At 42.7% G+C, this 20,934-nt stretch overlaps 1 protein-coding gene across 4 annotated transcripts in view; it reads right to left on the bottom strand.

The window, feature by feature from the left end:
• Positions 1 to 20,934, bottom strand: part of tbc1d1 (TBC1 (tre-2/USP6, BUB2, cdc16) domain family, member 1) — a 260,206-nt gene that overhangs the window by 99,101 nt on the left and 140,171 nt on the right. For 3 of the 4 annotated variants that reach the window (XM_048535085.2, XM_048535100.2, XM_048535110.2), the window contains exons 7-11: positions 20,486 to 20,596; positions 19,851 to 19,982; positions 14,374 to 14,463; positions 10,372 to 10,634; positions 4,012 to 4,170 (exon numbers count right to left, since the gene is read on the bottom strand). In XM_048535085.2, the coding sequence (XP_048391042.1) occupies positions 4,012 to 4,170; positions 10,372 to 10,634; positions 14,374 to 14,463; positions 19,851 to 19,982; positions 20,486 to 20,596 (755 nt within the window). The remainder of the gene's footprint in view (positions 1 to 4,011; positions 4,171 to 10,371; positions 10,635 to 14,373; positions 14,464 to 19,850; positions 19,983 to 20,485; positions 20,597 to 20,934) is intronic. The other variant, XM_048535091.2, reaches the window with a different exon arrangement.

Here is a 20,934-nt window from a genome sequence, read left to right as displayed (position 1 = left end):
AGCATCTGCAGTTTTCAAAAGGACTCAGTATCAGAAAATTTACAGAAACATCCCTTAGCAAAATCACACAGAAAATACCTTGCAGGTTTTTTTTAAAAAGTATAACTGAAGCTCGATGGTAACTGGTTAACAAGTTTTGCTTGTTCAAAATTCCAGAATAGAATCATTCCTTCATGGATTCTTGAACTGTATGGGTCCAAAAGCAAAAAATGCATTTCTCAGTTTGATATCAAAATCTATTCCTCCATGAATTTCAAAGTATTTCTCCAACCTCTCAGAATTCCCGTCTGCAGCCAAATACCTATCCGACTTAGCGCTGAATACACTTCAGTACAAGTTGCGCAGAGATGGACACTCTTTAGGTTGCACTGCCTGCAGATAGCAGTTGGGGGTTGTTGAACAGAAGCCAGGCGTTCCTCACAAGAAATCAATTACAAGTGGTGAAGACTGTTGCACACTTGCAAGCCATCAGTTTGAATGGACGCTGGGCAGAACTTTGGTAAGTGTAATTTACGTTACTGGTGCCAGGGGACATAGGGTTGGGAAGATGACCCAGCCCAATGGTGATTCATTCAATTAATAATCAGAGGTTACCTAATTTATACTTCATTAAAGCATCCAAATCTTTACATTCCATGATATTTGTTAGTTGCGTGTCTATTGATGACCCGTTGGAGGCAGGAGAGCTTCCTCAAATGGTAATGTTGACTGCTTTCATGTCCTGGGTAGGGTCAGTCCTGATATGCTCCCTTAACCACTGATAACGATGAGGTACAGTTAGGGTCTGGTGAGGACTTATTATATGACCCTTACTTCTGAATTATAAGAAAAATCCAAAGCAGCTCCTTTACAAAGAATGACTTGGATCTATCCTTAATGCATCGCCCGGAAGGAAAGACCAAAAGAAGGAAATAGTATCTTCTGGCCCACCCACCTTTGGTGGAATTTGTAGACTTTGCAAATAAAAAAATTTGCTATCATGGATCTGATCACTGGCATTATAATTGGGAAATGCCCCCTAATTTTCTAAGTGGGACAGCACATGTCTTATGAGACAACACGATTTTGCTCACTCTGTCTTCACTTCTTAATATTAGGATCTGCACTTTATTGAAAACCAGTTACTTTGAACTTGAGCAACTTTTAAGAGGTTCAAGATTCACGGACAAGTTTCATTTTTGAGACATATTGAAACAATCTACACAGAGGACTTAATCAAGACAAACTCCATAACCTGGGAATTTAGAAAGTTGTCTAGTTGTCAAGGCTTAGTGCAAAATAAGGTTTGTGTTTTGCAAGGGATGTTTGAAACACATGTTAGAGTTCAGGCTCATGCAAGCAAAGGTAATTGAGAATAAGAAACATGCAAATAGTGAAAGGCAAAGTAAACAGGCACAGCAGCAACCTTATTCTACAATACTTGTTCCAGACCCTTATGAGGATTAGTTGGAATGAAACAAGCATTTAATCAGGAGTACTAGAATTGGAGAGATTAAAATTTTCAGTCATCTAAACCGTACGAACTTAAGTGTCACTACATAGATAAATGTTAAAGATGGAGAAGATATGTCCACAAAACAGTTTGTTTCGATCATAAAAAACAATCTTCTATAATATGCAGTACACTCTGATTTTGAAAAGATATTCTTTGCAATTGATTCTGAAGCGATGGGGTTGTGAGGGGGGAGGAGGAGGAGGAGGAGTAAACTCCATCAGATATGCGATATGCCTTTATTGTTCAAAAGCACTTCAAACGTCTGTAAAAACGACCAAAGGTTACCACACCTTATTTCGGCAGATGTTCAAGAGCTGTTGCTGTGATGCTGTTAGCTCCTGTTTATTTCAGTCCGTAACTGGCAATAATACTTCACTGAATTGCTCCTGGAATTTCAATCATAATTACAAAATCCACTAAAACTGATATTTTGCTATCAGGCTCCCCAGAAACTTGAAATAAAGAAATATCCTCCAACTGGTTGAATATATGGATCACATTTTGCTATCAGAGTTAAGTTATTTAAAAATGATCTGAAAGTCAAATTAAGTTTTATCCATCTTGCTCTTTGATGATCAAAAGGAGCACAGTTAATGGAAAAATCTACCAAAAACAAACATCTGGAAAAATACATCATCTCATCATTTCAATGTGCAAGATTTCAATAGTTGGTTTGAAGGGACAGTAGCAAGAAAAAATGGGAAACAGAAAGACACTGATTTTAATCCCCACTTTAGCAAGCCCCCAGTCACAGCAATATTATTATCAGACAACACTGAGTATCGCTCAGCTGGAGGAAATACTGAATTGGTGCAAAAGTTTCTTTTTGCGCGACTTTCTAAAAAACACTATCCTTTGTACCTTCAGGACAAAGATATCACACAAGAGCACCCAGTGTTGGTATCAAGCAATCTCAGGTCAGTTATAGCAAAACCTCTTCCTACTCTGTTTTAATAATGATCCTATTAAATAGCACAGCAGATTCGAAGGGCTGAATGGCTCAGTTCTGTTCCTATTTCTTATGGCCTTGGTGTGTCACAACTCCAATCTCTGGAGCATACCAATTAAACTTTCTGACTGAACTTATCATTTGTATCAGTTTCTGATGAGCTGTGTCAAGTTGCTTTCTGTTCTGACTTCCCACTTACAGGCTTAGCATGCAATAGAATTGAGGCAATTCAAATTTCCTGAAATTTAAAAAAAGGACACCTCATGGTAGCAGAGAGCATTACACCGCAATAAAATGTCAGGCTGGATGAACACAGCAGGCCAAGCAGCATCTCAGGAGCACAAAAGCTGACGTTTCGGGCCTAGACCCTTCATCAGAGAGGGGGATGGGGGGAGGGAACTGGAATAAATAGGGAGAGAGGGGGAGGCGGACCGAAGATGGAGAGTAAAGAAGATAGGTGGAGAGAGTATAGGTGGGGAGGTAGGGAGGGAATAGGTCAGTCCAGGGAAGACGGACAGGTCAAGGAGGTGGGATGAGGTTAGTAGGTAGATGGGGGTGCGGCTTGGGGTGGGAGGAAGGGATGGGTGAGAGGAGGAACCGGTTAGGGAGGCAGAGACAGGTTGGACTGGTTTTGGGATGCAGTGGGTGGAGGGGAAGAGCTGGGCTGGTTGTGTGGTGCAGTGGGGGGAGGGGATGAACTGGGCTGGTTTAGGGATGCAGTTGGGGAACGGGAGATTTTGAAGCTTGTGAAGTCCACATTGATACCATTGGGCTGCAGGGTTCCCAGGCGGAATATGAGTTGCTGTTCCTGCAACCTTCGGGTGGCATCATTGTGGCACTGCAGGAGGCCCACGATGGACATGTCATCTAAAGAATGAGAGGGGGAGTGGAAATGGTTTGCGACTGGGAGGTGCAGTAGTTTGTTGCGAACTGAGCGGAGGTGTTCTGCAAAGTGGCCCCCAAGCCTCCGCTTGGTTTCCCCAACATTGCAACTCTCTTACACCGCAACAGCCTGGGCTGGATTCAAAATCCAAATGCAAAGGAAGATCAGGACCTAGATTCTGTGTTCATGCTGTTATTGATGGGCTAAAATGGACTATTAACAAATATGATTCCTCCTTACCTGCACAGATTTAGCCCTTATTACCTGTGCTAATACTTCACCCTCACCTTCTTTTGCAATTGGGATAGAAAATAGGTAGTGCACGGGTCTGACAAAATGATGGAAAAATAGGCAGCTGTAGAAAATCTGTTTGCAATGGTCCAAGGTTAAAGATAAAAGCAATATCCTGTGGCAGCTTTATGTTTACACTAATGCGGTTAAAAACAAAACCACGTGCTTTTATAGAACAACGTCACTGCTGGTGCCATGAATGATTGCTCAATGTTTACTCAGTTACTGCTTGACATGCCTGGTACATGTGCACCATCTGATTGTTTGGCTCCTGCAGTGATTAAGTGGCACATGCCATCATCCCTGGCACAGCAGCCCAAAACCGCACACTGTAGCACAGCAGGCAAAGCATAGCTCAGTCATGCCTCCACGCCTGGAAACAAACAGTCTCACCTTCTCTTCAATATCAGCCCACCATCCCTTCCACCGGAGCTAGTCTTCAAATACTTAAAAAAATTTGGAGTGGAGGTAGAAGACCGCAGGTGATCTACAGACCTGTGCAACCTGGACTGTGGTGATTTGCTGTGAATGTTACTATTTGATACGCTTGGGCTATGCATCCAACAAACAGAAGAGACAAAGACAAGTAGCCAGAATCAGAGAATAGAAAATCACATTTTGCTAATATGTTCAATAGGCAGGAATGCTGGTGCAATAAAATCATTGCAGTTTGGAAACATTCTTAAAAATAAGCATTCAAAAAGACAGACATGATAATAAGGGACATCCTATGTTTGCTGAAAACGTACAAGAGCTTCTTGCTGATTCAATGGAGGCTACACAAATGGTCCAGCCTGGAAATTTAGCTGCTCTTATTGCTTAACAGATGCAGTGTACAAGTGGAGCCCTGAGGCTATGCGACTGGGTTGGATATAGAATGGTTGCATGTGACTAGTAAAATTCTGTTTTCCTCTTAAGCCCTCTTGACATCTGTTAGACTCAAGGCACATTTATGGAATGCTGCAGCTTATACCAGGGAATGCCCATTCAATTTCCAAGCCAGGTCTGGGTGCTCTCCTGCATCAGCAAGTCTCTAAGATGGAAACTGAAATGAGAAAACAACAGCGTTGACAAATGAAAGTGCTGCAGTGACTATGAAAATTTTAATGATGCTAAAACTGGAATGAGCCCACAAAAATAACCGCTGTTTGAGCTTTGACAATTTGCTGTAATCCTATTTCCACAGGCTACCACGTCAGAAATCCTCCCACTGCAGTCATAAACCCAGGCCAGAGATGCCGGTTTACAGGGAGCAGCTCCCGGACTGCTCTGAAACAGAACCTTTCACCGTAGTGAATACAGCTGCAGAAACCAGGGGCTGCTGTGATTTTCAACACTCAACTGACAGACACCCAAATCTATTTTACAGGTAAATTTTCAGGTGGACTGCATAAAACATTAACTTAGAATTTTTTTTCTCCACCCTATCACTGCTCAATATTTCAGACTCTAACTATACACATAGCCAGTTTCTTCGAGACACTCACCATGACCACCTCCCTCTTGCGGCATTTAAGAACATCAGTCAAGCATTCCAGTTAGATTCCAATTCAACCACACTGTCTTTCTCCATCAACAAGATACACACCCCAAGACGTGCAAGATCCCAAAGGCGGCAAATGGAATTTTGTCCCTTATCAGAAGGGAATGTGAAAATAGAGAAGTCTTGTTACAATTGTACAGGATGTTGTCAAAGCCACAGCTGGGTTACTGTGCACAGTCTTATGTCCCTACATCTAAGAACAGATTCATTAGGGCTGGAGGCAGTTCAAAAGCGATTCACGAGGTGGATTCCTGGGATGAAGTGTTGTCTTATCAAGAAGAGCTGAACAGGTGAGGCCTTTGCTCATTACAGTTTAGGTGAATGAGGGTTAATCTTACTGAAACCAACTAGCTTCTGAGGAGGGGGAAAAGGGGTTGACAGGGTAGATATTCAGAGAATGTTTCTGGGAGGCGGGCAGAGTTACAGCAACACCACCTGGGACATCCCAGAACAACTGAATCTCAAGGCGCAGCAGCAGACGAGGAGCATTTGGGCCCAGGTCCTGAACTCTGGGTTGTCTGCTTCCATCTGAACTTTTCTTCCCCCTTTTCATTTGCTTTGGCTCTTTTAGCTGGCCCCCATTTTCAACCCGAGTGTCGGCAGCGGCAGGAGTGGTGCCCTTTCCGGCATGTCGGGACAGATGGGAGTAGTTCCTTCCCAGGATTCGGCAGCAATAGGCTCCTTTGCTGAAACGGTGGTCCCAAGAAACAACAGCAACGTAAGCCGGAACAAGGCACCAGCTGCCTTAGTGTGACGGGACGGTTTGGGGCCCGGCCCGGCCGCCTCAGCAGCAGCTGCATTGCCGAGATCGGGCCAGCGCAGACTCAAGGTGGCAACGACATTGGTGGAGGCAAGATGGTGCCGAAGAATGGCAACGTGGTTCTAGCAGCAGGGGCTTGGCTCCAGGCCACGGATGGGTCCGAGTGGCGTGCAGCAACTTGGGGACCAAGTGTTCGCAGACTGAGGACAGATTTCGTGGCTGCGCTACACTGGTGGCAAGGAACCCCTTTTCATTCATTTCAGCTTCTGTTTTTAATCCTGTTTTTCGTATATCATGATGGCACTGGAGAATGGGGACTTTGTACACTTTTCACTGTGCTCCTGTATTCTTGTAAGAGTAAACATGACAAATAAATCTAAATCTAAAGCTAAACCTCAAACTAGAGCACATAAGGCTGAATCTTGCATTTAGCCCAATAATAAAACTAAGTTGTGTCATGTGTTTTGGAGGATTGGTCACTGCAAGGCCAAGTACATTTCTCATTGTATCTTACCAACCTTGTCTTATTATCTCCTGTCCTGCCCATTCCTCATTTCCAGTTCCAGTCGACCTTTCCATCTGCCATTCCCAGAACAAATGGCCACTGCCATGATACCTTGAAATTAACTGACTTCCTTTGTACTCTCACTATCTTTAAGAGACCATTGGGCATACGAAAAAGGACTTGCAGCCTGGAGCTGCCCTGCACTGTTCCTGACATTCGCCCTCATCATGACAGGAGAGGAAGAGTGATGCCCTGCTTTGCACCCAGGGACACGCAAGTCCTGCTGGATGGGGTGCTCCAAAAGGTGGGACTACTTCATCTTCCAGGAGCCACCTGGTCTGGCTACAGCAGTTTCAAATATCTTGAGGAATGCACAACAATGCAGGACATCATCCTTCTTCAAGAGGATAACTGCCACCATCATCTCTCCATTACCTCACACCATCTCCCTCATCGTGCCAACTTCACAAAGGTTTACTGTGCCTCCTGAGCAAAGGCCATTCTCTGGCTCGATTGAAATCATGGCAATCATGACAAGCTTCACGCCTTTGGGTCTGCGCTGAATGACACAGCAAGGCAGATACCTCCGTCTGACAGTCAAAGCACACTAAAGCAAGGTAAGGTCTGCCGCCTAGAGATGCTGGGAGCACCCAGGAAGGTGCAGATTGTGTGGTTGCTATGGAAGTGAATGACGAGCCCAGATGTCCTTCGTAACCTACCAGTGCAACAGGTCCGTGATAGACACCATCTCCCTGGCCCTAAATTCATCCCTGGAACATGTGGATAACAAGGATACCTATAACAGGCTCCTACTTATTGACTACAATTCCACCTTTAACACCACAATTCTAAAGGAAGTCCTCTCTAGGTCTCAGCTATCCCCTCTACAACTGGATCCTTGACTTCCTGACCCATATACTGCAATCAGTAAGAACAGACATCACCTCCTTTGCCATAATTCTCAACACTGGTACCCTGCAAGGCTGCACGCTCAGCCCCTTACTATACTCCTTATACACTCAACCATGGGACCAAATTCCACCCCAACTCCATTTACACGTTTGCTGACAACAACACTGTTGTACACTGGATCTCAAACGACGGTGAGACAGAGTACGGGAAAGAGACGGAATGCTTAGCGGCATGCTGCAAAGACAACAACACCTCCAATGTCAGCCAAACAAAGGAGTTGGTCACTGATTTCAGGAAGTGGAGTGGAGGGCATGCTCCAGTCTGCATCAATGGTGTTGAGGTGGAGATGGTTGAGACCATCAAGTTCCTGGGAGTGGTGCTCACGAATGATCTGTCCTGGTCCACCCACATTGGCGCGATGGTCAAGAAATGACAGTAACGTCTCTACTTCCTCAGGAGGCTAAGGAAGTTCAGTATGTTCACAAGGATTCTTACTAATGTTTAGAGAATGTTTTTATTGGTGCATCTATCTTGGTATATTACACAGAGTGGTATGGCAACTGTTCTTCCCAAGAATGCAAGAAACTACAGAACATCATGAATATAGCCTGGACCATTGCACAAACCAGATTTCCACCCATTGACTCCATCTATGCTTCCTGCTACCTTGGGAATATAATCTAAAGACCCATCCACCTCAGTTATACTTTCTTCCACCCTCTTCCATCAGGCAGATGATGTAAAACTTTAAACATACATACAAACAAATTGAAGAACAGTTTATTCACCCTTTTTACCATACTTTTGAATGGCCCTCTTAAATGTTAATGTTGATCTCCCTCTCTTCAGCTTCTCTGTAACACTGTATTCTGCATTCTGTCCTGCTAACCTGATGCACTTTGTACAGTTCTATCTGCCAGAATAGCATACAAAACAACGCTTTTCTCTGTATCTTAGTACATATGACAACAATAAATTCATCAATGTTCAGCTGAAGAGAGATTTAACTATATAACAAGTACTTAGCAAAGAAGGATGATAAATGTTTAGTCACCAAAGCAACTGTCACACAGAACATCAATGCATGGGTTGGTTCATTATTCCTAATACCACTAGCAGACAGTTTGGCACAAAATATCAATGAGTGAGAGTAAATAACCATAGTTCAGAATTTGAGACGAGAAGCACATATATTTTGACCCCGTTTACTGATGCTTCACATCAGTCAGCTTTTAGTGGACCCAAGTTTGCCCAGCGCACTAATGACTCCAGTGACACTGCCCCTCAGCACTGTAGGCAGTCCTGCAGAAAGTGGATCGTTCACTCCAGCCAGCTTCACTAAAGGTTCCAAATGGAGGCAAGGAATCTTACAATAGGAACAGAACTACAATACCATAGACTTCAGGATTTTGTTCAGTAGGCTTTAAAATTAGATTAGATTAGATTAGATTCCCTACAGTGCAGAAATAGGCCCTTCGGCCCAACAAGTCCAAACTGTCCCTTGCAGCATCCCACCCAGAACCATCCCCCTATAACCCACACACCCCTGAACACTATGGGCAATTTAGCATGGCCAATCCACCTAGCCTGCACATCTTTGGGCTGTGGGAGGAAACTGGAGCACCCCGAGGAAACCCACGCAGACACAGGGAGAATGTGCAAACTCCACACAGACAGTTACCCAAGGCTGGAATCAAACCCGGGTCCCTGGCGCTGTGAGGCCGCAGTGCTAACCACTGAGCCACCATGCTTGGCACATCATAGACAGTATTTTATGTTACTCTGATCTATTTAGATTTCCATAAGGCTTTTGACAAGGTACCTTACAGGAGGCTGGTTTTAGGGGCAAGATACCAGCCTGGACAGAGGACGGGCTGACTGACAGAAGGCAAAGAGTGGGGATGTAGATGTATTTTTCAGGATGGAAGTCAGTGTCTAGTGGAGTCCATGAGGGTCAGAGTTGGGACTACAACAATGCATGCTATACATTAAGCGATCTGGAAGAAGGAACTGAAGGCACTGTTACTAAGTTTGCTGATGACACAAAGAAAGATGGAGGGACAGGTAATGCTCAGGAAGGTTGCAGATGGACTTGGACAGGCTAGCAGATTTGCAAAGAAGTGGCAGATGGAATACAATGTGGGCACGTGTGAGGAACGTGGTAGAGGAAAAGGGGCATATGGGGAAAGGCTCTGGAAATCTGAAGTCCCAAACTAAAAGGAACTTAGAAGCCCTAGTTTAGGGTTCTCTTCAGGTTAACATTTGGCAGTTAGGAAGGTAAATGCAATGTTAGCAATCATTTCAAGGCAGCTAGAATACAAGAGATGTACTGCTGATCAGACCCTATTTAGAATATTGAGAGCAGTTTTGGGCTCCATTTCCAAGGAAGGACGTGCTGTCATTGGAGGGGTTCCATGCGAGGTTCCTAAGAATTATCCCAGGGATGAAGGGCTTGTCATACGAGGTGCAGTTGAGGACTGTGGATCTGTTCTTGACAGAGTTTAGAAGGGTGAGGTGAGGGTGAGGGGGAATCTGAAACTTGAGAATATGGAGAGGCCTGGATAGAGTGGACGTGGAGAAGAGGTTTCCGCTGGCAGGAGAGATTAGGACCTCAGGCCCAGCCTCAGAGTGAAGGGACAACGAGTCTGAACTGAGATGAGGAAGAATTTGTTCAGCCAGAGGGTATTGAATCTGTGCAATTCATTTCTGCAGAAGATCATCGAATTCAAGTCACTGAGTGTGTTGAAGACATAGATAGATAGATTCTTGGTGTGTAATGGGATCAAATGTTCAGTGGAGAGGGCAAGAGAAAAGGGAGCCTTGATCAAATAGCAGAGCAGATTTGATGGGCCACATGGCCACATTCTGCTCCTATAGCTTATGGTCTTATTCTTTATAGAATAGTAAACAATTTAAGGAACACAACCGTAATAGGTCTTTCAGCTTGAAACTGTCACTTCCACAAACCGCAAGATCTCACATGAAAAGTTTAAAAAGGTATGGATGTTATCTTTCAAGTATCCCAAACCTTACTTTTGTTTGTGCGGTGTGTCTGTGCTCACGGAGTGATATCTCATCAATTTCGGCTTGGGAAAGGTTGGGGTCTCGTCCAGCATCTGCTTCGGCTGTTCAACACCGGAAGGCATGTAACTGAAGGTATTGGCCCGCCGTCTAAATACTGGCTCGGTTGATTCAATGCAGTTATCTAGGTCTTGCAACAAATCTCCCGTGGAACCATGAGACTTCACGGGACTCATGGGAGGTGCCTGGTCATCACTCTCATCCAAATAAGCACTCTGTGTGGACACAACAGTGATTTCATTTAATAAAAGGACTATCATCCACTTCTTCGGCACACTCCTCCTCAAATTAAAAATAAAACCCATTTAAATGTTTTTCTTTTCCAACCGATTGTGATTACTTTTACAGTTCCTCTTGGCATTACTTTTGAAGTGTACATCTGTCTCCAGCTAGAGGAACAAATGTCTGGGACACTGTGTACACCACAACCATTTGTTTTCATCTGTTATTGGAAAGGGATATACAAGACTCATTGCAAAGGAGGTGAGTGCTTGCTGTTCCTTTAAATGATCATAGTTAGTTAACAGAACTGAGTTGTCAGAGATCAAGTACTTCAAATCCACCGATAGGTATTCTCTGTCACAACTCTTAAAACTTAAAGAAATTAAAGTGTAACCTCTCATTTTTCACAAACAGGAATCTCAGTTGCTGGTTTAAACCAGAGTGAGCTGTCAGACTAGGGCTGAAAAATGTAGCTGTTGGATTGCACACCATGCAGTGGCTTAATAGTAACGTGCTGACTTCTCTCAGATAAGGAAAGCCAAACAAATCCAAACATTCAGATCTGACAATTGTCCTGGACATTCCCGAGCCTTTACTTGGCTTTAAGTTAACCACCAACGCTCACCGTGATAGACACGGACCCAGATCCAGCCAATTCCAACCTGGAATTACAACATGATACTTTCATTTGCGTCGTGTGTCTGTTCTAAATGCTACTTCCAGTCAGCCAGAGCACTCTCTCAAACAATGGACACTTATGCTGTTTGCCATTCACAGTTCTAAGCTAATGGTAACAATGCTTATATTACATAGTCCCTGTTTTAACACAAAGTCACTGCTGTAGTTACATATTTCACCCAGCAGGTGGAACTTCTACACCTTAGAGCTTAAAGCAGCAAAACATTCCAAATCTTCTCCTGGATGATGACAGCCTCAGAAAAACATTCATGCCCATTTCTGCTTGACTTAATTCCCCAACTTGATGTACATGCTGTCCAGAGTTTTAGACCTGCAAGACATGCTCACCATTTAGCCTCACACCATCTCCAATTCGATTCAGCTTTATTAGCTCCAGTTTCAGATTTCCACACCGGTACACAACCGCCAAAGTGCAGAGAAAAACCCACTCCTTTATCACTTTCTATGGGGTAACGTCATAAAGGATCACTATTTTAAGCTTTCACCAACTGTATATAATTGAAACCCAAGAGCAAATCAGCATCCTAACATTATTTACAAACAGGGACTCTGGCTATTAAAATGGAGGTCTGCAATAATTAATCATTAGTAGTCCTAGAAAACAAAGTAACACAAGGCCACAAAATTCACTGGGTGTGACCAGAGTATTCGACACACTTGCTTCAAATCACCTGACCATAAACTAAACATTTTATGAAAAATTTATTGATAAGTCAATACATTGTGAATTTAAAACAGGTTGTGTGCAACATCTAATCAGGATTACTAGATTTAGAAACAGAAACTGAAACGATTAGAGAGACAGATGTGTTTTTTTGGAGTTTATGGCATTTATCCAGGCACACCAAACAAGCTAATTATATGTAGAATTTATTTTTTATTATTATTGTTGATACACACAAGCCTACAACAACATTAATTAATTATTGATAATGCAAGTTAGTACTAACAGCCCAAAGCTCACCAGATGATCCAATATTACAAGTTTACAAAAAATCTGATTTACCTGAACAATAACATTCATTAATGCATTTATTTTGCGTCCTTAAGAAAGATGATCCACGGTATGTTGGAGGAGTGTTACTGATCAAAATTTGACAACAGGCCACAATCAGGTGGTTTTGGTGCAGGTGACTAAAATCTTGGTTCAAAATATGGATTTTGAGGAATATGCTGAATGAGAAAAAGTACAAGAGATATAGAGAGTTGTAAGGAGGAAATCTGAGAGCCAAGGACTCTGATAGCTAAGAACGTGACCAAAGGTGCAGTGATAAAAGCAGGGAATGAACTAGATGTGTGAGTTGTTAAGGTGTAGATATGTTTGTGGGTCACAGGGCTGAAGGCAATTATATAACCAGAACACTGGTGGAGGAATGAGAGAATGGTGATTTACTGGAGACCTATCCACTCAGCAAACTAAGTAGTGAGGGCTGAACAGCACAAATTGCAGTTATACAAGTCCAAGTTTAGTGACAGTGGAAAATGAGAGGCTGTCTTTGAGACAGCATTGAAACCTTCAGGCTAACTATGGCAAGGCACAGATGAGGATTTCAGCAGCAGATGACCTCAGGTAGAGTCGGAAACACACAATGCTACATAGAGAGAAGGAGCTGACATGTGATTGGAAGCTCATCTCAGGGTCAAAAAACATCTGAGAAACCAGGTGCAGTCTCTCATAGCAGCCGGGTAGAAACAGTGAGGGCATTGAGTTTGTGGCAAGATTCCAGCATTCCCCTTATTTGGTCAGAGGGGATTTCTAATCACCCCAAAGTAGATTTTGGATGAGTAGCTTGGCAAATCTGGGGGAGTAGGTGGTTAGTGAACTGTGGTAGTGAGGGAAAAAAAGGAGTAGCATCGAGGCACACGTGGAATGTTGAATGGCAAGGGATGGTATGAAAATGTGAAGAGGAAGGAACCAAAGTTAGATGCTTAGAAGCTCCAGCTGTAACTAATTCAGCAGCAGGAAGAGAAAAGTGGTTGAATTTGTGGGCTTCAACTTGACAGGTAAGATTTGGACCAAATGAGAGCTGTTTCATCCAACTGTTGTCTATGGAAAGGTATCTGGCAAAGGTGGTGTAAACATCCATGTCAAAAACCAACAAGGAGGGATCTTTTAACATTGTCACTGTTATAACAGGATGTTAGTGACCACTGTTTAAAAAGACTATTTCAGCACTGTGGCAGGAACAAAATCCAGACTGGACAGCTTCAAACATGGTGCGGGAAAAGGAGCAAGAATTTGGGAGACACTGTGTTCACGGGCGTGAGAGAGAGAAGGGAAGTTGGAGACAGGTTAGTAATTTGCTAGGATTTAAAAAGAGAGGGAATTATTAATAATCGCAGCGAATATGGAACAGGAAGAGAACTTGGGTGATCAATAGTTAACATAAATTTAATTCCTAACGCAGGTAACAGGACTATGTTGAAATAAAATATTACAAACTTCTTGGAGTAAGAAAAGGGTTGCTAGTGTTTCCAACTTCTCTGTTTGAACTACGTGCTTCAGATTCAGAAGGAGAAAAACATTCAAGATAAGGCTATAATTTTTGTTGAAACATCCTACAAAAGATTAGAATTTTAGACAGTTGAAAGTTTTTTCTCCCTTTGATCAAATAAAACGTAGGAGCAGAAGTAGGCCATTCAACCCATCGAGTTTGCATGACCATTCCATAGGATTATGGCTGATTTGGAATCCTCCCTTCCATTCTCCAGCCTTATCCCTACAACTCTTCATCCCCCTTTCAGACAACAGTCAAGAATGCGAAGGAGGACCATGATGTAAAAGAAAACGTTACATTACAAGTAATAAAATAGTTCATTTCATTTTAATTGTGGTCACCATTCTGTCTGATTATCCTACGAGACTGGTATCAAACTATCTACATTAGGGGCTTTGTTACACGTTCTATTTAAGACATCAGCTATTCTGCATTTCGCTTAGAAAACGGCTGTTTAAAAAAAGTTACATCTTTAACAACAAGTAAACGTTCAACTCAAACCACCCCTCGTATAGATTAATGATGGAAAACTCACCTTGGATAGGTTGGAGCTGGAAAGACTTATAATTGTTTTTTCTGACACTGCACTTTCAACAATTGTTTGACTCTTGAGTCTAGATCCTCCCTACAAGGGCAACATGCAAAGTAGTTACAACAAAATTACAACAGATATACAGCATGGAGAAAATCAGGTTATTTAGAACTTCATAAAATCAGTAATTCTCAAAGGAATGGACTACATATTATTTGGTGTGGAATCATGATATATTGTGCTGAGCAGATTCAGCTCAGACCCCTGTGGTAAACTATGTTTCTGATTATCCTGCCACAGGCTAACAATTCCCCCACACTGACAGCAAATGAGAAGGATCTCTCACACACTTCCTATTGGATTCCAAACTGGATCTGGGAAATGAAATGTTATTATCTCCGTTTCATTAGTGGTAAAAGATGGCAGCATTTGCTGTCCTTGCAATCTTAATGCTCAACTCCAAGCTGAATTCATATACCTGCTTCAACTCTGTTGGGGTGATGCCTAGCAGTGTTGGGTTAGAGCAAGAAATGTGAACACAGCACTCTCCTAGAAAGCAGCTGCAACTGGATGGATTTGAAGATAAAGGGAGAATTTAGCAAGCAACACAAACGATAGGCTCTCTATAAATAAGTAATCCTCGTATGAACGAATCGCAGAGGGTCCAAGGGCAGTAGTAAGGAAATCCAGAGTCAAGGTCAAACCATGGATAGAATTTCATCCAATCCATCCCAGCAGGGAACACGGCATCTTTCCCCCTCAATCAGGAGGCAGACTGTAACTGTGGATGTGTGGCAGAACAACCTTCCAGGATTAAGAGGGAGATTGAAACAGGGTGACACAAGAAACATGCCCGCTCTCACCAGGATGTGAATTGGGTTCATTTGTGAATGAAGTGCCACCAGTTATCCCTGACCTCACTGGAACTTACAGATACCTCTGGTATTAAGGTGGAGTTGCAAATCTCTCCTGTCCCTCGCTATGGGCACTCAGCAAACCCTGTAAGGAGGGGGAAATCCCTTAGTGGCAGGCACTCAACACTGCTCTACACAGGGAGGGTTTTCTACTCCTGGGTTCAAGTCCCAGGGAAGGCTTGGTGCTGGCTAGTTTAGTGCCTGAGTGACACTTAGTTTGGGTGGTCCACCCTCAAGGAGGCAATGTGGGGTTCCCATTGACTCTCTAACCAGTTGATGAGACCCCTCACCAAATTAAATCCAGCTCCCTCAATTTTCTGCAAGGATCACAATCAACAGGTACATGAGGACAAGGACCCGGACCAGGAGGAAAGACGGAGGGAAAATCAAAGTTAGAGTTGAAAGCTTTTCCCATGTTTTTGAACCTTCATGTATGTAAGACAATTGTGACACTTGGTTTCATCGTTAACTTAAAAGCTTCTGAATTAATGCAGTTCCTCAGAACAATTAGCAAATTCATGCTAAAACAAAAAAAAATCACACCACGTATTGCACGCTCATCAATTTAAATAAATTACAAAACTTGCTTGCCAAGGTAAACTATATTTTACAGAATTGTACTAGATAACACTGCAAATTTAGGACTAGTTTATAAAAATCAATAATATATTTTTAAAAAATCTTGTTTACCAAAATTTCAACTCTTGATTGTGGAACTCTCCCACGGATCACTAGGTTGTGTGTTTATCATGTGCACAAGTACAGTACTTCAAAACCAGCATCCTCAGGAAAGGGACCATGCTGGATTAAGGCTCTTCCTGGCTTTTGGCTTATGTAATTTGGGATGTGGGTAGTTTGGGTCAAGCTGGGTCAGGTCAGGTCAAGAATCACCAGGAGCAAAGGAGATATCAATAAATGGAAGTCAGGACCTAGTCTTGAGACACGGCATGCCCATGGGGCAACTAGCCAGACATCCAGGTTAACTTTTAGCTTTAAATTCTATTCTATTAAAAAAAAGATGCAGAAAGTGTCCAGTTTGCAGATTACTCCAGGTTTATTTTACATTCAGTACCTGTACTGTCAATAACTGTTTAAAAAAACCCAAAGAATTGCGGATCTTGGAAAATCAAACAAAAACAAAAATTGGTGGAAAAGCTCAGCAGGTCTGGCAGCATTTAATGGTGAGAAAGGAGAGTCGACGTTTCTTGTCAGCCTTCCACAGGGACCATTCCTGCCAGGATACCCTGGTCCATTCCTAATACCACCACCCACCCCACAACACTTGCCCCTGCAATCACAAAAGGTGAAACACCTGCCCATTGAACTCTTCCCAGTATCCAAGGCCCAAACATATCTTCCAGGTGAAGCAGTGCTTTACTTGAACTTCACACAATCGAATCTACAGCATTTGCTGCTCACCATGTGGTCTCCTCTACATTAGGGGAACGAAACGTAGACCGGGTGAACGCTTTGCAGAAACCCGAGTTCTGCTTGCAAATAAAAAGGCCCTGAGCTTCCATTTGCCTTCCACTTCAACACACCATCCTGTTTCCTGACCAACATCTGTCTCAGGCTTGCAGCAGCGCCCCAGCGAAGCTCACTGCAAGTTGGAAGAACGGCACATTATTTTCCACTTGGGAACTTTACAGCCTTCCGGGCTCAGTATCGGGTTCAACAATTTTAGGGCTTGAGGCATCTTCTCCCATTTCCTGACCCACACACTAGGCCTTAATATCACATGGTCTGCTATTGCATATGACCCATTGTTAGCCACTGTTAGTTCCCATTAGTAGTCTCCGGTAGGGAAGCTAAGCCTAGGGCTTACTTGCTGGTCGGCTTTCTTTCTCTTTATTTTTTCCTTTTATTTTGTTTCCTTTTCTTTCAAGCCTGGAGAGTGTGGTGGGTGAAGGAGCAGGCCTCCGGCAGCAGTGGCATCAATGCCAGGACTCGAAGGCTAGGTTGAGGCTCCAGGCTTGCAGCTAGACCCGAGCACCTGAAGGAGTGGAAGCATCAGCAAAAAGGACAAATGGCAGATCGTGGCCAGTGCAGGGGGAACAGGAGGCTTCTCCCAGCCCAGCAACAAGGGGGATTCCAGCAGCCTGGCTTGGCAGTCTCATGCTAGCTGCACCTAAAGAGTATTCCGTCGTTTCTTAATCGGCTTTCCAAACCCAGGAACTGTTAACTGAACAATACAATGATAAATCTCTATTCTATTCATCAATAGCCATTCATTCTCCTAGACTGATTATTATCCACTCTAACTGTTCTTCCCTTTCCTTGGGCACTATCTCCACGCATCATTTACCCCTTACCCCCTCCCTATAACCAACATTTTCCGAGCTACAGTGCTCTGAGGAAGGGTCACTGGACCCAAAATGTTAACTGTTTTCTCTTCACAGCTGCTGCCAACCCGAAATTTCTATTTTTTTGATTCTGTCAATAATTGTGTTGAATTACTAATTCAATTCCTGTAGATGGCACTAGCCGACCATTGAGCTTCAGACCAGTACCCAGGCTGTTGGAAAAACGTGGCAAAACTGAGAGACTGGTCATCACAACAGGCCTGCCATTCTGGATATGCCCCTTTATTACCTTCTCTTTTAGCAAGCAAAAGAATTTTAAGAGTTAAAAACAAAATCACAAAACCATTATAGTTTCATTTATGTCTGACCCTTCCTGCAGCATGAATGATTATGAATTCAACATTAATCAGAATGAACTTAAATTCCAAAGCTCCTTTCTACAGTCACAACTGTTAATTTTTCCCTCACTAAGTTTATTCCCTTGGCACAAAGGGGCCAGACTTCCCCAAATTACATTCATGGACCATTGAATAGAGATCTGTTGAACCTGACCAATTTTGACGCAAAGCTGGGATATTAGCTTTGTATACAAGGAATGAGGCATGATCTCCCCACAATGGGGTAGGGCTGTTGTCTATTGGGCTGAATCATGATCAGCTTTGAACCTTGATTACAGAGGTTAGGTTTAGGCTGTGTACAAAATAAAAATATTGACGCTGTTGGAAATGTGGAATAAAATGAAGAAGATAAAAGAGACAAAGTGGGGGGGGGGAATTTAAAAAAAAGAGAAGAACAGAACTTGGAAAGAAAAGGCAGCGCATTAAACACAGAAGTCAACGTATCAAAAATACTAGAAATTTGAAATAAAAATAGAAATTTCAGACAGAGTCAGTCGATTAAGTAGCTGTGGTCAGGCAGCATCTGGGTGACAGAAATATTTCATACATCATGCCAATGATCTTTCTCTTCCTGCTTTTCCATTTTTATTTCAGATGTTCTATGCAGTTGTTAAGAAATCATTTAAATTGAATAGCAATCTGGGGTCAGAGGTTTATTAATCTTATCATGGAATCATACAGTACAGAAGGCTTTTGGACCATTGAGCCTGTACATCCAAAAAAACACACTTCTACATACACTAGTCCCATTTTCTCACTAGGCTCACAGGCTTGAACACTATGCCATTTCAAGTGTTCATCCAAGTACTTTCTATAAGATTGAGAGGTTATCCACCTTAACCACCCTTCTAAACATAGCATTCCAGATTCTCAGCATCCTATGGAAGAAAATGCCTTCCTCAAATCTCCTCTAAATCTCCTGCTTTTCACTTTAAAAATTATGCCCTTTGTTCTTGACCCTTCAACTAAAAGGAACAGCTGCCTTCTAGTAATTCTATCCACGCTGCTCATAACCTGATACAGATCACTCAGGTCCTCAACCAACCTTCTCTGCTCTAGAAGAGAAAACCGAAGCTTATCCTGCCTCTTCTGTAGCCGAAATGTTCCGTCGCAGGCGACATCGTGGTGAATGTCCTCTGCACCTCCAGTGTGATCACACCCTCCATATAGTATGGTGGTGAAATCCGCGCACAGTACTCCAGCTGTGAAATAACCAAAGTCCTATACAACTCCAACGTAGCATCCCTGCTCTTGTAATCTAGCCCTCAACCGATAAAGGCAAGCGGCCCGTATGCCTTCTTAGCTAACTTGTGCTGCCACCTTCAGGGATTTATGAATAGGCGCCTCAAGATCCCTCTGTTCTTCTGAGCTTCCTAGTGAACCGACAAGATTTTTTTATTTTCTAATATGAAAACATTCATTTTATTCAAAATATTTCACTTCTAACCAAAAACATTAAAATAAATTGAAGAAGGAGATTTGAGCTAGTGATTATAATTGAGTGAAAGCAATGGACGTGGAAAAGACACTGGAAAGCTGGCAGATGAATGACAATAACTAATCTGACTTGAGCATCTACAGTTCGCCTACTTTTACTTAATTTGCAAAATATTGGTGCTGATTTACAGCCACAGCCTTGAGGACGACTTCTATAATAACAAACAAACAGCGATTGGCATGAAGGGGAAAATGCTGCTGGGCCAACCTATTCTTGAGTGATGGACTACACGAGTCAAAATATCTCTCCTGACTGGGAAGTACTTTAATTTACTGATTAACGGACAAATTGAGTTTTCAGAGACAAACTCTCTACATTCTACCAAACGCTCCAAGTAATTATAGTTAAGAAACAGCAGAATGCTCACCATTGATAAAATGTTCTCCAGAGATTCAGCCAATGATTTTTTTGCCTTGGTTTTGAGGTGGTCCAGTCTAAAGCGGCCGGAGAGAGACTGTTGTCCGTTCATATTTGAAGGCTGAGCGCAGCTTTGTGGAGTCTGAAAAGAGAAACAAGATCAGCAAAAATTTTGTTCCAGTGCAAATGCTTCACACAAGGCAGGATGCAAACTGAATGACTGCAACACTTGGGCAGCTTCAAATAACGCATCCTAGAATGACCATTACATTACAGATTAAGTGAGATGTGGTGGTGCCAGTGCTGCACTGGGGTGGACAAAGTCAGAAATCTCACAGCACCAGGGTTTAGTCCAACAGGTTTATTTAAAATCACAAGCTTTTGGAACGCTGCTCCTTTATCAGGTGAAGTCCTAATGAAGGAGAAGTGCTCTGAAAGCTTGTGATTTAAAAAACCTGTTGGACTGTAACTTGTGTCCAGTGAATAAGCAGAATTTGCTTTGTATGCATTGGTTCTTGCTGTAGTTTTTCCAAACTTTTGAAATCAAGCATCTCTGTTGATTAGGCAACAATTAAATTTGTTAATCCACATTTAGCAGCTAGCTTTAAAAGGAGACTATTACCCGCAATCAGGAGCACTCTGTACCTGCTTGGCATCTCCATTGTGGGTGTGCAGCTTCTGTTTCTCTTCATAAAGCTGTCGCAGCATTGATAGAACCAGTTCATTTTCTTCCAATTCATTTTTTGGCTTCATTTTCTATGAGCAATCATTAACACTGATTAAATATTTTCAAATAATCACAATCCACAATGACGTCAACTGTTCAGAAACACACCTGATGCCAAAGGGACAGAGGCAACTTGTCATGCATTCAGGTCCATGTAAGGAATCTACTGATCGAGTGGGAATCTGAACTCAGCATCAAGTCCACGGCATAAATCACAGAAGTACTATGACTCACACCATGACTGTAATTGAATCATAGGGCATCATAACCTGCAGCTTTAGTAACGGACATGGGAGAATGGAGGAGAAATTTTTGTTGTGATGAATTTATGATGGGGTAAGAAAGTGAGCAACGGTGATATAAAAAG

Source organism: Stegostoma tigrinum, chromosome 1 (assembly GCF_030684315.1).
Source record: "Stegostoma tigrinum isolate sSteTig4 chromosome 1, sSteTig4.hap1, whole genome shotgun sequence".
Lineage (NCBI taxonomy): Eukaryota > Metazoa > Chordata > Chondrichthyes > Orectolobiformes > Stegostomatidae > Stegostoma > Stegostoma tigrinum.
This window is presented reverse-complemented; position numbering and strand designations above follow the sequence as displayed.